At 32.3% G+C, this 12,832-nt stretch overlaps 2 protein-coding genes across 7 annotated transcripts in view; one reads left to right on the top strand and one right to left on the bottom strand.

Moving 5' to 3' along the window:
* Nucleotides 1–554: 554 nt before the first annotated feature.
* On the bottom strand, nucleotides 555–9,182 carry Ca-Ma2d (Ca[2+] channel Muscle-specific alpha2/delta subunit). 6 transcript variants are annotated; one of them, XM_035876945.2, is made up of 15 exons: nucleotides 8,847–9,182; nucleotides 8,357–8,438; nucleotides 8,193–8,266; nucleotides 7,848–7,961; nucleotides 7,453–7,724; nucleotides 6,648–7,036; nucleotides 6,200–6,519; nucleotides 5,100–5,360; nucleotides 4,143–4,271; nucleotides 3,180–3,541; nucleotides 2,802–3,006; nucleotides 2,103–2,694; nucleotides 1,666–2,021; nucleotides 1,121–1,417; nucleotides 556–977 (listed from the first exon to the last, which is right to left on the bottom strand). In XM_035876945.2, the coding sequence occupies exons 5-15, from the start codon at nucleotides 7,710–7,712 to the stop codon at nucleotides 687–689; spliced, it is 3,462 nt and encodes a 1,153-aa protein (XP_035732838.1). In that variant the 5' UTR covers nucleotides 7,713–7,724; nucleotides 7,848–7,961; nucleotides 8,193–8,266; nucleotides 8,357–8,438; nucleotides 8,847–9,182; the 3' UTR covers nucleotides 556–686. The 6 variants fall into 6 exon arrangements, with proteins under 6 accessions (XP_035732832.2, XP_035732837.2, XP_035732840.1 ...); XM_085659986.1 differs by having other exon boundaries at nucleotides 7,848–8,266; XM_035876939.2 differs by lacking the exons at nucleotides 7,848–7,961; nucleotides 8,193–8,266 and having other exon boundaries at nucleotides 555–977.
* A 2,333-nt stretch (nucleotides 9,183–11,515) lies between these two features.
* The window catches only part of LOC118446375 (protein rolling stone), a 7,027-nt gene continuing 5,710 nt past the window's right edge, over nucleotides 11,516–12,832 (top strand). The window contains exon 1 of the mRNA XM_035876965.2: nucleotides 11,516–11,675. Coding sequence (XP_035732858.1) covers nucleotides 11,564–11,675 — 112 coding nt within the window. The 5' untranslated portion in view covers nucleotides 11,516–11,563. The remainder of the gene's footprint in view (nucleotides 11,676–12,832) is intronic.

The raw sequence follows: 12,832 nt of genomic DNA on the forward strand, positions 1-12,832 counted from the left end.
ACATACACATATATTATTGACGACCGGAAGAATACAAATAGGATTTATATTTAAGTAAATAATAAATAGGACTTATATTTAAATGATCTCTTACTTAAGAGTCATAAGAATTGAATGGTTGATATCATAACTATTGCCAAATAGGTCATTTTTCTGGAGAAATATTTCTGCAATGGGTTTTATCCGACAAATCGTCGCCAGCAGAAAGCCATCTCACGCAGAAAAGTGATCGCCAATTGAACCCCTCCCTTTCTCTTGCCCCGATCGATCTACACATTTTAACTCTTAAATGTCCTTGAGCTCGAGAAGGAGAAAAAAAAGGAGATTTGGCAGACAGACAATGAGGATAATTGATATTATTTCTTTCTTCTTTTATTATTCTTCAATTAACGATATCTTCTTTTCTTCTTGTTGTTCTTTTCTAATTCAAACTTTCTTTTCGTATTTGTTTTTATTTTTGTAAAAATAATTAATTAAATTTTTAAGGAAAGCAATGAAACGCAAGATACAGGAATATAATGAGATCAGTTTATATTACACTTTCAAGTATCTTTATTTGATCGAGATTTGTTAAAATGGAAAAATCATAAATAAAAATTATTCAAACGGATAATAATTGATGAATAAAAAAGAATGAACGCAGCATGATTGGATAATGTTGTTTTTTTGTTGAATAATCAGATATTTTAACTTAAATATATTATTTTAAATATAACAAGAAATACAAGAAATAAAGAAATATTTTCTTTCGATCCTCTTCCACAAGCTTCGATCTCGTGCTCTAATGGATGCTCCGTAAAGCAACCCTCGAGTCGTCTTCTTTTTAGATCGTTCAGTGGAATTTTATGACAAGGTCTATCCTCTGTACCATTAGTATATTCGAATGGTGAAATAGTAACGGGTGTTATTTCGAGTCTTTCGTAACACGTTGAATACATACTATCGATAACGAGAAATAATAAATTTGTATGAGGTACCTGTAATTATAAATATCGTTCTATATACTAATTCATTCTAAGTTCGTTCTATTAATAAAAAGATCATTTAATATATAGATGTAAATTAATAGCTTAAAAATTATTATATATTATATTAAAATAATTGAAAATAATATACTAACTCGTTGTGCGTAGTATGGTTTTGAACAATGTTCAGGATTATTTCTAACTACTTTGGCAGCTACAGTTTCATTCATCATGTATAATGTTCTCTTTTGATCGCACGGATAGTGATAGAGATAAGGGCGTGCCGGAGGTGGAGGATCCGGTGCATCTTCGTCTAGGTGAACTTTACCGTAGGTAAGAGGCAAGTTTACGAACTGGGTCGTAAAACACGTCACTCTCAACAGAAACCAGAGCAATAGTTTCCACAGATAAGTTAGCGGATCCGTTGGAATGTATGCTGCTCCTTCGGTGCACTGAAAAATATTATTTTCTTTTTCAAACAATATTTTTAACAAAGTTCGATGCCACGTATTGATTCTTTCATACATTCACAGATCTTTGAAGAATTCACAAATACTTTCTAAGATATCGCTGCCGTTCGAGTATTTTTTTTACGTACCAACTCAATATTTTATCAATCTGATTAAAAAATTAAATTAAAGAAAATAAGACGAACGTACGTTAATTTATTTTATTTAAATATAAATATTATTTTACATACCAATTCTTCGCACCAAGCTTGGTAGTCATAAATCTCGACAGCATTGAAGATACCTTGTTGAATCATAGAATCCATTACGGCTCCTTCTTGAGTTCCCATAAACTGACCGGTGTCATTGTAAGCTTCCGAGATAATTATATATCCATTCTGATCCACCAAGTAACAATCGATCCACGTTTGGTTGCAGTTCATTTCCGACTCCGTATTGTTTGACGTTAATTCGACAAACTTTCGATACAAACCTGCCATTGGCATTTGAAAACCAATTACGGCTGCTGGTGCTTTTTTTTCACCGTATGTAGGAAATATACCCATAGAAGCTGTGACTATAGCATCTTCATCCGCTTCCCAAGGAACTATTAATTATGATAATAGAAAGATGAAACTTATTTATGTTTTATTAATGACTCTATTATTTAGGATTTAGATAAAAGTACCTGATATGGATATACTATCAGGATCCAAATTATTTTGAAAAATGGCACCTTTATACCATGGTTCATTAACAGCTCTTCTATGGAGATCACCAAATTCAATACCATAGTTTTTATCTGCTAATTCCTTAGTTACCAAATGATGCCACCTTGTAAGGCCACTCTGAGTTGCGACAAATCTTAAGAAAATTTTATATTGATCCGCTAATTTTCTTACTGTTGGATCATCGACAATATAGTCACCGGCGAAGCTATTGTTTGTTGCTCTTGCATCGAATACTAACAATTGCATGAGTTCCTTGTTGCAATAATAATCATTATGGAACAAGGTTTGTCTTCCACATTCTGGGTCTTCATCGAGCGACATGTTATTAGATATAGGATAAGCTTCGTATTGGTCGGACCATCGCCACTCTGGTTTATCTAATAGATCTAAAAAATGGCGTAATTCCTGTTCCGGTGTGTCAAATTCGTGTCCTTCTAAATAATGGAAGCGACAATAGACCCAGCCAGGATGTACACGCCAAGAATTGCCAACGAAGAAGTCAGCATTATTTACTTTTCTTTCTTGATTCCTACGAATTTCATCTCCTACCTTTTGTAATTTTATAAAAAAACAAAAAAAAAAACAAAAAAAAATCTTAAATCATGATGGAAACATTTTTATACAAATATATATATAATTTCAATTGACCTACTTACTTTTATCCAAGTAGTACCATAATTGGGTAGAGCAACCGCAAGACCAAAAGGTGTACCAGGTAACGGTGCATAGAAATAGTCACGTCTTTCCAAAGTCACGCGACGATAATCATCGTAGTGGAGCTTAACCGGAACATCTCTCATATTGCCACGTTTGTGATCAACCAAGGCTGAACGGAGTGCCAATATTTCCGGTCCAGGATTCCTGTGCTCGTTTTTGAAGAATAATGAACATCAAACATATTCTTCTTTAACTTTATTATTCAGTTATTTTTGATGTAATATGTATGCATGTTAGTAAAGTTGAAATTTATCGAATTCTCGTTCCTATCGATGAGTTGGTGTAACATCATGTTAAAGAAAGGACTTTCACTTTACCTTGGCCCACGACCATCATCAAGAATTTCCACTTCAGTGAGATCGACACTGTTATAATTTAATTTGAGTCTTCCTTTATGAACGGGTCTTAAATCCGGATGTAATATCACATAGCCGTTGTTCGATACGATAAATGCATAACCATTGACGCCGAGTTTGTACGGTAAAGTTAGTTTCCGAATATCATCGATGGGAACGTCAGTGCCTGCTATACCAAGTAAATTTGCTATCCTGGTTCTATTGTTACGATTTCCTTTGCGATCGAATACCGGTGTACTGACGGACGTAAGCAATCTATATTCTTGCCAGAATGTAGTGTTCAAAGTAGCTGGATCTCTCCTGACGTCCTCATTTTTATGTAACTGTGAAGAATAACAAAAGAATTAATTTTGACGTATTTAACGTGTTAATCAAATACCAGTCTCTCTCTCTTATTTTTTTTTTTTTATATCTTTCGTTCATCGTTCAAATAAAAGACACCAAATAATAACGAAAAACGAGCTATTCTAAAGGCAAATGAGCGTGGTGAGGCTAATTAAAGGAAATCCGGGCATAGATTATATTATAACATTAATCTAACTAATTAAACAATAAATAACTCACGTACGTCTACATAACTAATGCTACTAAAAATAACATAAGGAAAATAAAAATTGTGGATCTGAATATCAGTAGACGATAAGAATGCATATTTCAAACATTTGGATGCATACTTTTCTTGCTTGTTTTGCTTTTTTTGCCTCGACCAACATAAGAAAAGTTCTCATTGTCTTCTGCTTCTCAGTTCCAGAAACTAACACTTTTCTAGAGAGTTTTGATGTGCACAGGCGATAAAAAAATAAAAGGAAGAAAAAAAAAGGAAAAAAAAAGAAAAGAAAAAAATAAAGGAAACACATCCGAAGCTTCAGGGCAAGCAGGGTGATAGGGGAGAATAGTTTTTTTTTTTTTGTTGCTTGCTTGAACCTTCTTTATGTAGATGGCATCCTCGTTTATTCGCACGCCCAGACGTTTTCCCTTGAGGTACTTCTCGAGACGGGACTTTTGCTTCTCGTGCTTCATCACTTTCCATAGCCACGTGGCAAGTGCCGGATTCTAATGGAATTCGTATGTTTAGAATGGAAATCATCAGGTTTACAAAATTTTACTGTACTTTCCCGATTTCCTATGTCGAGATTTTTTTTTTTTAAGAAGAACGAACGCTCTCGGAGCAATGCACATTTTTTTTTCTTTGCTAATTTCAAAATGGAGATTATTTTATAATCAATTTCACATTATGCAACTTTTGTCCTGATGAAATGATATTTTTATTTTGATGAAATCATATTTTTGTCGATCATTCATTTTTCTCCATTAATGGTATTATATTATCTCACATATGGTGCTGAATGATCTGTTTGAGGTTCTCTTATATATATATATATATATATGTATGTAGCTGAGTATACATAACACAATAAGAATCATCTACAAGAAACGTCCCGTGGCAACGACAGCTATGAGGTTTCGCGGCCGTTTGTTCCGCTATCTCGTAACAAGAAACCGACGACGTGGTTCGGATAGCATAAATGCTACCTTCGCGCTTTTTCTTTTCTTCACTTCAGCGGGTACCGACAATCAGCAGCCGTGTGTAACGCATGACATTATAGATTTTACTTGTGTTAAATTTCATGAGCATTTACACATAAAACAATAAACTAGATCTTTAGTGATGTCACGAAATACATCCTAAAGAAATTAACACAATTTTTCTAATCGTTTAACGAGCCATTTGTATTATATACATATGCACATATATATATTGCGTTTTTTTTTGTTCGTGATAATTGATAAATTAATTGATTAATTAATTTAAAAAAAAAAAAAATTTAATTAGAAAACAAAACAAAAAAAAATAGTGAAGCGTATTAAACATTTTCTCACCGTTGTGTCAGCATAAGTGTGCGTCCACACGACAGGGTGCTTCACTTTTTGAAGAACTAAAGGTCGAGCGACAACCGGTATATACTTGAGCACCTGTTCGCGTACTTCCTCTTGTGTATGCACATGGGTGTAGTAACCACGATTAAGGCAGGCCATCCATTGGATTTCGCGTACCTTCGTGACCTCCTTACCCAAGAGGTAAGTGAATACACGTACTGGTATGTGTGTATTATTATCTTGCCAATTCCATGTTTGAAACACCTATGAAAAAACAATTGAGGATAAAATTCTTAATCACTTCATATAAAAGTAATATTTGAAAATTATTAGAATATTTTTTTTTAATATTCATCGAACGCATTAGTTATTTTTTGTATATTCCTATAATCGTAAATTTTATCTAATTATTATTTTATTCTACGTAAAAACTCACATAATACTACAATAATAATAATAATAATAATAATAATAGTTGCTAAGATAAACATACGAAGTTCAAAGAATATCGTTATGCACCATTGTGTACTCATAAAATCACTTATATATTATTTGGTTAATTTAATTCGATGGATCTTAAATAAATTTTCCCAAAGCCGAGACTTAGCTAAATCACTTTTTCGCATTCTAGAAAATGTACAAGAATTGCTCGTTTAATAATATAAGGTATTAAAAGTAAAAGTGTAATAAGAGGAAGAAGGTAGTATAATAGTACTACACGCGTGGTACTAATTGTAAGATAAGAAGAGAAATAAGAAAGATAGAGTAAGAGAATAAGAGAGAGAGAGAGAGAAAAAGAGAGAGTGAGAGACTATTATACTTGGCCTTTCGAGTGGGATCTCATAAAATTGAAGAGGTACTCGTAGAAGATACCGTTCGGAATGCACCCCTTTTTTCATATCAAGAACATTCACGCAGGAGTACCACTTACTTTTATGTCGATTTTACGATAGAAAATTTTCTTCAACTGAATAACTAACCCAGATCCATCTAACGTATCGTCTATTATAACCGTAAACCCATACTATTATATTACGCAATATTGTTGCGAAAAAAATGTTAATATTTTCTTAAATAACTTATATTATATCGTTTATCGATACCTCCGATAGATTTCCAGGCACTCCATCCGTAACTAACATAATTAGTTGATTGCAAGGTGTATCGGCACTGCAACCACGTGTCTCTCTATAAGTTTTGAGCAAACTGAAAGCTCTGGTAAATGCTTCAGTGAGATTTGCGATACCCTCGGTCTTTATATCCTTCATTGAATTCTTAAACGTATCGACGTTTTCCGGTGTCGCTTGGATGAGCATGTCTTTGAAACATGGTATCATATCTTCGGTCTGATTGTTGTAACTTAAAAGAGTAACGAAATCATTGTTCGAAAGTGTATCCAATATTGACATTACCGTTGCTCTAGCTACAAGGAAATATGAAATTCATATTATTAATTTATCAAATGATTCTGAGTTATATATGTTTCCATGAAATTTCAAAAAATTATATTTATTAAATTCATATATTTATTTATATTATAATTTAATTTACCTATGGTCAATCCCATACCAGTCATACTACCACTAGTATCCATCAGGATGACCACGTCTTTGGTACAAGTCGCAGCCTCGATAAACCAACTACGTACTCTGCAATCGTAAAGATCTACACCACCGTCATCTGAATCTGGATTGTCGGTTCTCCATTGCATCGATGGATAATGTCTTAACATTCCCGTAACAGAACCAAAGTATTGCCAAGATAAAGCAGGATCTGACTCATAATTCTGTCGGAATGTTTCATCTAAAATTTCCGTTCTCCTTATATCCTCCATTACAGCCGGTGTTAAATCATAAACATTGGTCGGTATATGTACCGACGAATGGCTCGTATTTACAGGAATATTATAAAAATGTGAGTCTGGTGTTAACTTCATTTGTCTATAAAATATAATTTGTTATATTAACTAAAATATCTTTCACCTTATTATTTTTATCCTCATTGCTATTATATACGATCTCTTTCTAAATCCAATATATTGGTATTGACGATCATGATACTGTTAATATCTTCTCTATCTATCTACGTATATATCATATATATATATGTATATATTCACTTTATGGATTGATCTTTAACCAATGAACGAGAATACAGTGCATTACCGCGAGATTCCCAACCCCATTCCAATCGCAATTGGTAAATTCCGATCCACATAACAAACGACACTATGCATATAATCGCTACTATGTATTAGGCGTACAATCCTCTATAATAATGTAACAATGATAACAAATAGGAAGTAAGAAATAAATTAATTTTTTTAATTATTAAACAATTACTAATTAATTATTACCTATATATACTTTTGTTCTTCAACATATTTTCAGGAATCTCGATCTGTTCTTCACCGATTACCTGACTATACTTTCCTGAGAAATAAGTAAAATTACTATTATATTCTTCCGATTCAGAAGAATTATTTTCGGCATTCGATTCGGCCGCAATACGAATGCAAGTAACAGCATCCATTTTTCTACGTAACATTCGTCCAACGTTTTCGCTTATTATATTGACTAGTTCGTCACCAGATTTATCCTGTACTATTGTATTCATGTTTCTGTATATCTGATAAAACAAAAGAACGCAAAAAAATTATACGTTATATAATATAATTATAATTATATAATATAATTATTATAATTAGCAATTAATATCTGATAATTTTATATATTAAATTCTGATAATTACATATAATTTTTGAATATAGTTTTATATCTTCGTTGAAACGTAACAGAAGTGGCATCTATAGTCGCAGGCAGAGCTTACAAGCTACATGTGCAATTCTTCAAATATTACGTCAGTCTTCGTAATTTCAATATTAAAATGTAATTTCGTTAGAACATTTTTACATTTCATCGTTAAAATTATAAAATTGTTAAGATACATATCACTTTTAAAAAATAAAACGAAGAACCTATTATTTTATTCTATTCGTATAAATTTAACGAAACAGTGATGACAACAATTATCTTAAGAGCAATATACCAAAGGTTTACTTATCATAGGTCGATATGAAATATCTTAGAATCCAACCCTATATCTCGAGTGTGTCCTCATCCCCTCATCAAAGAAATCGTCATCGCGCACGAACGCACGACGAAAATAGTCTATCGAGCGTTTACGAGCGTTATATCGAGAGCAAAGATGGAAAGCATTAAGGTAGAGAATGCATAAATGCATGGACGCATTATACTCACTGTTAATAATTCTTCGGGACGTGCTACGGCATTTGCCAATTCCCATAATTCTGTACCTAAATTCTGTGCCCATTTACTGACTCTGTAAACGAAAAAAAAAAAGAAAAGAAAAAAGTTTGTTAATAAAAATGATCAAACGCGCACAAATACATATACAGAAATATTTTAACATTCGTGCTACTTTACCGATCATCGTGATACATATATACAGGGTAGGCCAAAAGTTCTTAGGATGATTTTAAATATCAATTACTCTTTTTCGAGATCCTTTAGATTAATTATTTTGTTGTTAGATTGTACAACTAATAGTTGCCTAGTTAGAGATACTGTAAGCCTAACTGAGAGCTTAAAAAATTTCGAAAAATTATAATTGATTTTACGGGAATATATTTGGAATTTTGTATGCCCACCATATATACAGTATATTTAAATTTTATGCGTGTTCGAGGAGATAGAAGAAATATCGTTTTACAAATGTAAATGAACTCACATGTTAGCATCGTTGGCAAGACAACCGCTACCGATGACGAAGAGGACGTAGACGACAAACCGGTGATCTATCATTCCCATCGCCATGACCGCAAATGCGGTGGAACTTAGGGACAAAACTCGAAATGGAAAAAAGTGTAACTTTATGTTTTTGTCTTTTGAGAAAGAGAAAAAATAAAATACACGCATATACACATACACACACACACACACACACACAAGTGTCTACGAAGGAAACATTACCCTTCTCTTGTCTTTCACTCGTACAAAAAGACGCTACTCTCCCTCTCTCCCTCTCCCTTTCACTCGATCTATCTCTCTTTCTCAACGTTCTAAGATTTACTTCAATAACGAAACCCTCCTCTTCTTCCAACGACTACACCGGTGTTCCGGTATTATTTTTGGTCTACGTACAGCGCCATCTAGAATCTCGTGGTATCCGTTTCGGAACTTTCTTTACGCGCCTTTTCACTCTCTCTCTCTCTTTCTCTATCTCATTTGTTCCAACATACATATATTTAGAAAATTTCGGCTAATAGAAAGGAACTTTATGATCTACTTTCGAGTAGATCTTTTGATACGTTTGATGTTCTTGCAATATGCGTTCATATGCATACACATTGTACATGGATGCGTGGATGCATTGACGATAATCAGCAGATGTCGATAAGTGCAACCCTTTCTACGAGAGATACACATAAGTAAATTTCTATTATAGGAACTTAAGTGCTTGGATAAGTGAATAATTATTATGATAATATTAGATTGTATATATTTTTCGAACGAAACATAATGAAATTAATAATATATGTAAAAACTTATAGGACTTATGTTTTTTTTTTAAGTATTGAATAAAGCACAATTCCTATAATATTGTGTATAAACAGATATATTATTTTTTATAAGTAAAATTAATATTATCGAATAGTTTTTATACGTATACAGATATATATATACGCTTATATATATGTACATAAGTTGTATGCACTAACTATTTAAGCCAGTTATGTAGATATAGTTAACCGGAGAATACCTTCGAGTATACCGGATACGATCTTTGTAGTCGTAAGGTCTCTAGGGGGTGTAAAAAATCTTTCTTAATTATACCATATATTCTTCGTATATTTAAATATATAAAAATTCAAAGTTAAAATGTCAAATAAATAATTCTCACCTTTCGAAGAAGGATCTCCTTTTAAGAAGATATTCTTTCGTTTCTACGAAACGAAATTATAATCATTTTTTTCTCATTCCCCAAAAAATATTGGCAAAAATGCTTATTAATTATACCTTTTGTATGTTGGCCGACCTTGGATCCTTCGTTTTCCAAGAACCTTTCTCGCAAACCTTAAGACCGTAAAACTTTCGAACGAAGCCATAAAATTTTTTCGCCCATTTGTTTTCTTTTTGTTTTATTTTTTTCTATCAATACATATACATACGCACACACGCGCGCTCAAACACACATAAACACACACATACACACGCAAATACACATGTACATAGTTCATCCTCTAATCATGCGTAATACCTAATCTTTCATATAAAGTAACCTTATAGCTGATCAGTAGAAAAAATTGTTGATTAAAATCTGTTGATAAATGAAGGTCAACAACGACAATTTAAAGAGGCTAAACTTTAGCGTGAAGCAACCGTATACTTTATTACACATCGAATGTATACATACTTTACCACTGACATAATTTAACATTTGATAATTTTTGTATGTAAAAATAATTGATTTCTTATTTAATTCGTCTATTGAATTAATATAATCAAAATTTTATGAATCAATGCGAAATTTTTAATTAATGAATAAAGTCAGTAAATGAAATACAGCGTAAGCATCTAATAATGAATGACTATAGTCATCTTTGGTAATGGAAGGATTAACCGTATATTTTTATAATCCTTCTTTCTTTTTTTTGTTTTTTTTTTTTTTTTACTTCATAATCTATTTTATCATAACGCAAGAGGGGTGCAACGTGTGATAGTGCGCAATTGTTCATTCAAGCATAGATATAAGACCATTAATACCGGTAAGCACGTGTTGAGAATCGCGTGGATAAAAGAGTTCCGCCAAGAACGTTATGACGGAGGGAGTCAGAAAGAAAGAAAGATAGTAGATATAGTGAAAGAACGAAACAGAATTACAGGTGTATACCTCTCTCTTTCTCTCTTTCTCTTTCTCTTTTTCTCTCTTTCTCTGTGTTCGCGCAAGCGTATAGGTACGTGTGTGTACGTGTGTATGTAAATGTGTGTTCATGAGAAAAAGAAAAAAGAAATGAAAAAAAAGAGTAAGTGAGAGAGAAAGAGAGAGAGAGAGAGGAAAAAAGAGAGCGAGAGAGAAAGAGAGAGAGAGAGAGGAAAAAGAGAGCGAGAGAGAAAGAGAGAGAGAGAGAGAGAGGAAAAAGAGAGCGAGAGAGAAAGAGAGAGAGAGAGAAAGAGAGAGGAAAAAAGAGAGCGAGAGAGTGCGATATAGTGCGAGGGAGTGCGGAAGGGTCTTTAGATGTGTGTGTTCATGGAAAGGAGAAAAAATACAAATGAATAGAAACAGAAGGAAAGAGAAAGAAAGAGAATAAAAAGAGAGAAAAGAATGAGAGTCAGTGGAGGGAGAAGGTAAAGGTGTACAGGGATTGATATTGATTTCAACCACGCGCTGTTGGCAGGCAGTCAGTTAGAAACTAGGCGTTCTTCAAGCAGGAGGTCCACTATAAAATGCCTTCAAAGTGTAACAACAAAGATAATAATCAAGATCTTCCTGAAAGAACATCATGTATCGGTGACAGGATAAAGGATCCCCTTGTCAGTTTAGCGGTGACTACCATCGGTGCGTTTTACTTTTTCCTCTCTTCTTATCGTGCCATTGGTACTGACAGACGATTTTTAAGAAAACAACGTAATGAACTTAACAAGGAAAAATTACAGCGATCATCGATTTATTTGAAAATCGATTGGAAATCCCTCGCTAGTCATATCAAATGTTTTTTAATTATCGTTCGTAGAAACAATGATGGTTATCTTAGGCGGGAAAATTTCTTCTGATCTTACGATCTTAAAATATGAAAGGGAGGGGGAGAGAAAGAGAGAGAGAGAGAGAGAGAGAGAGAAAGAGAGATTAGGATTGTATAATCTCATATCGTTGAAGTTCACATACACTTTTAGACGATTCTTTTTGATAAGTCTATAAATGTAAACAATGTTGTGATATAATCTATTGTTTTTTTTGTTAACAATACATAATAATAGTTTCTGTTAATTGTTAAGTAAATGCGTTAATGATTCATATGTCATGTTGCTTGTTCGAACTGATATATATATATATATATCAGTTTGAAATAAAGATCAGTATATATATATATATATTGATCTTTATATAAAAATTAGTGTTTTTTTTTATTTATATTTTCTTTGATTATTTTTATTTGAATTTTTATTTGAATTTATATCTTGAATGATAATCGAAATTTTATTGTATGTAAAATTAATAATCAATATGTAATTCTGTCAATGTAATGTACATTAATTTTAATCGCTTAAAATTTTTTATTAATTTTTTGAACTTTCGATTTCACTTTTAATAACGTATATTAAACCATAAGGATAAATTCACTTGCACGCATGGATAAATGGACATCTGGCCATACGTAGAATCGCCTTTTGCCGATCGTACGAAAGCCAATATGGTGTTGTACGAAGAAATTTTGGAACACATTAATTTTTTTGTTCATATAAAAAATTTTCTTTTATCAATATAAAATTTGCACGTATACTTATGTCAAATTAAAGCTTTTCATAACTTGTTAATCAATAAATATATCACATAACAGTTATGTTTATAAAAATAAATGTAACATATATTACGAAATGTTTTATTTAATTTTATACAAAGACAAATAATGTATGAAATTATAAACAAGTAGATATATGCAAATATTATTCATACATTCATCAGCGAAAATAGAAAATATTTTAGTTTATTTTAAT

The sequence above is a fragment of the Vespa mandarinia genome, chromosome 10 (genome assembly GCF_050613455.1).
Source record: "Vespa mandarinia isolate Hongniang chromosome 10, ASM5061345v1, whole genome shotgun sequence".
In the NCBI taxonomy this organism is placed as follows: domain Eukaryota; kingdom Metazoa; phylum Arthropoda; class Insecta; order Hymenoptera; family Vespidae; genus Vespa; species Vespa mandarinia.

What these genes read in the sequence shown, in the direction of transcription:
- Ca-Ma2d (XM_035876939.2), bottom strand. Translation starts at nt 9,034, where the DNA reads ATGCGTGTATTTTATTTTTTCTCTTTCTCAAAAGACAAAAACATAAAG. An exon ending in CTTGCCAACGATGCTAACAT is followed by an intron (nt 8,439 to 8,846) that starts GTGAGTTCATTT and finishes TTTCGTTTACAG; the next exon opens with AGTCAGTAAATGGGCACAGA. An exon ending in TGCCTGGAAATCTATCGGAG is followed by an intron (nt 5,361 to 6,199) that starts GTATCGATAAAC and finishes GTTTTTTCATAG; the next exon opens with GTGTTTCAAACATGGAATTG.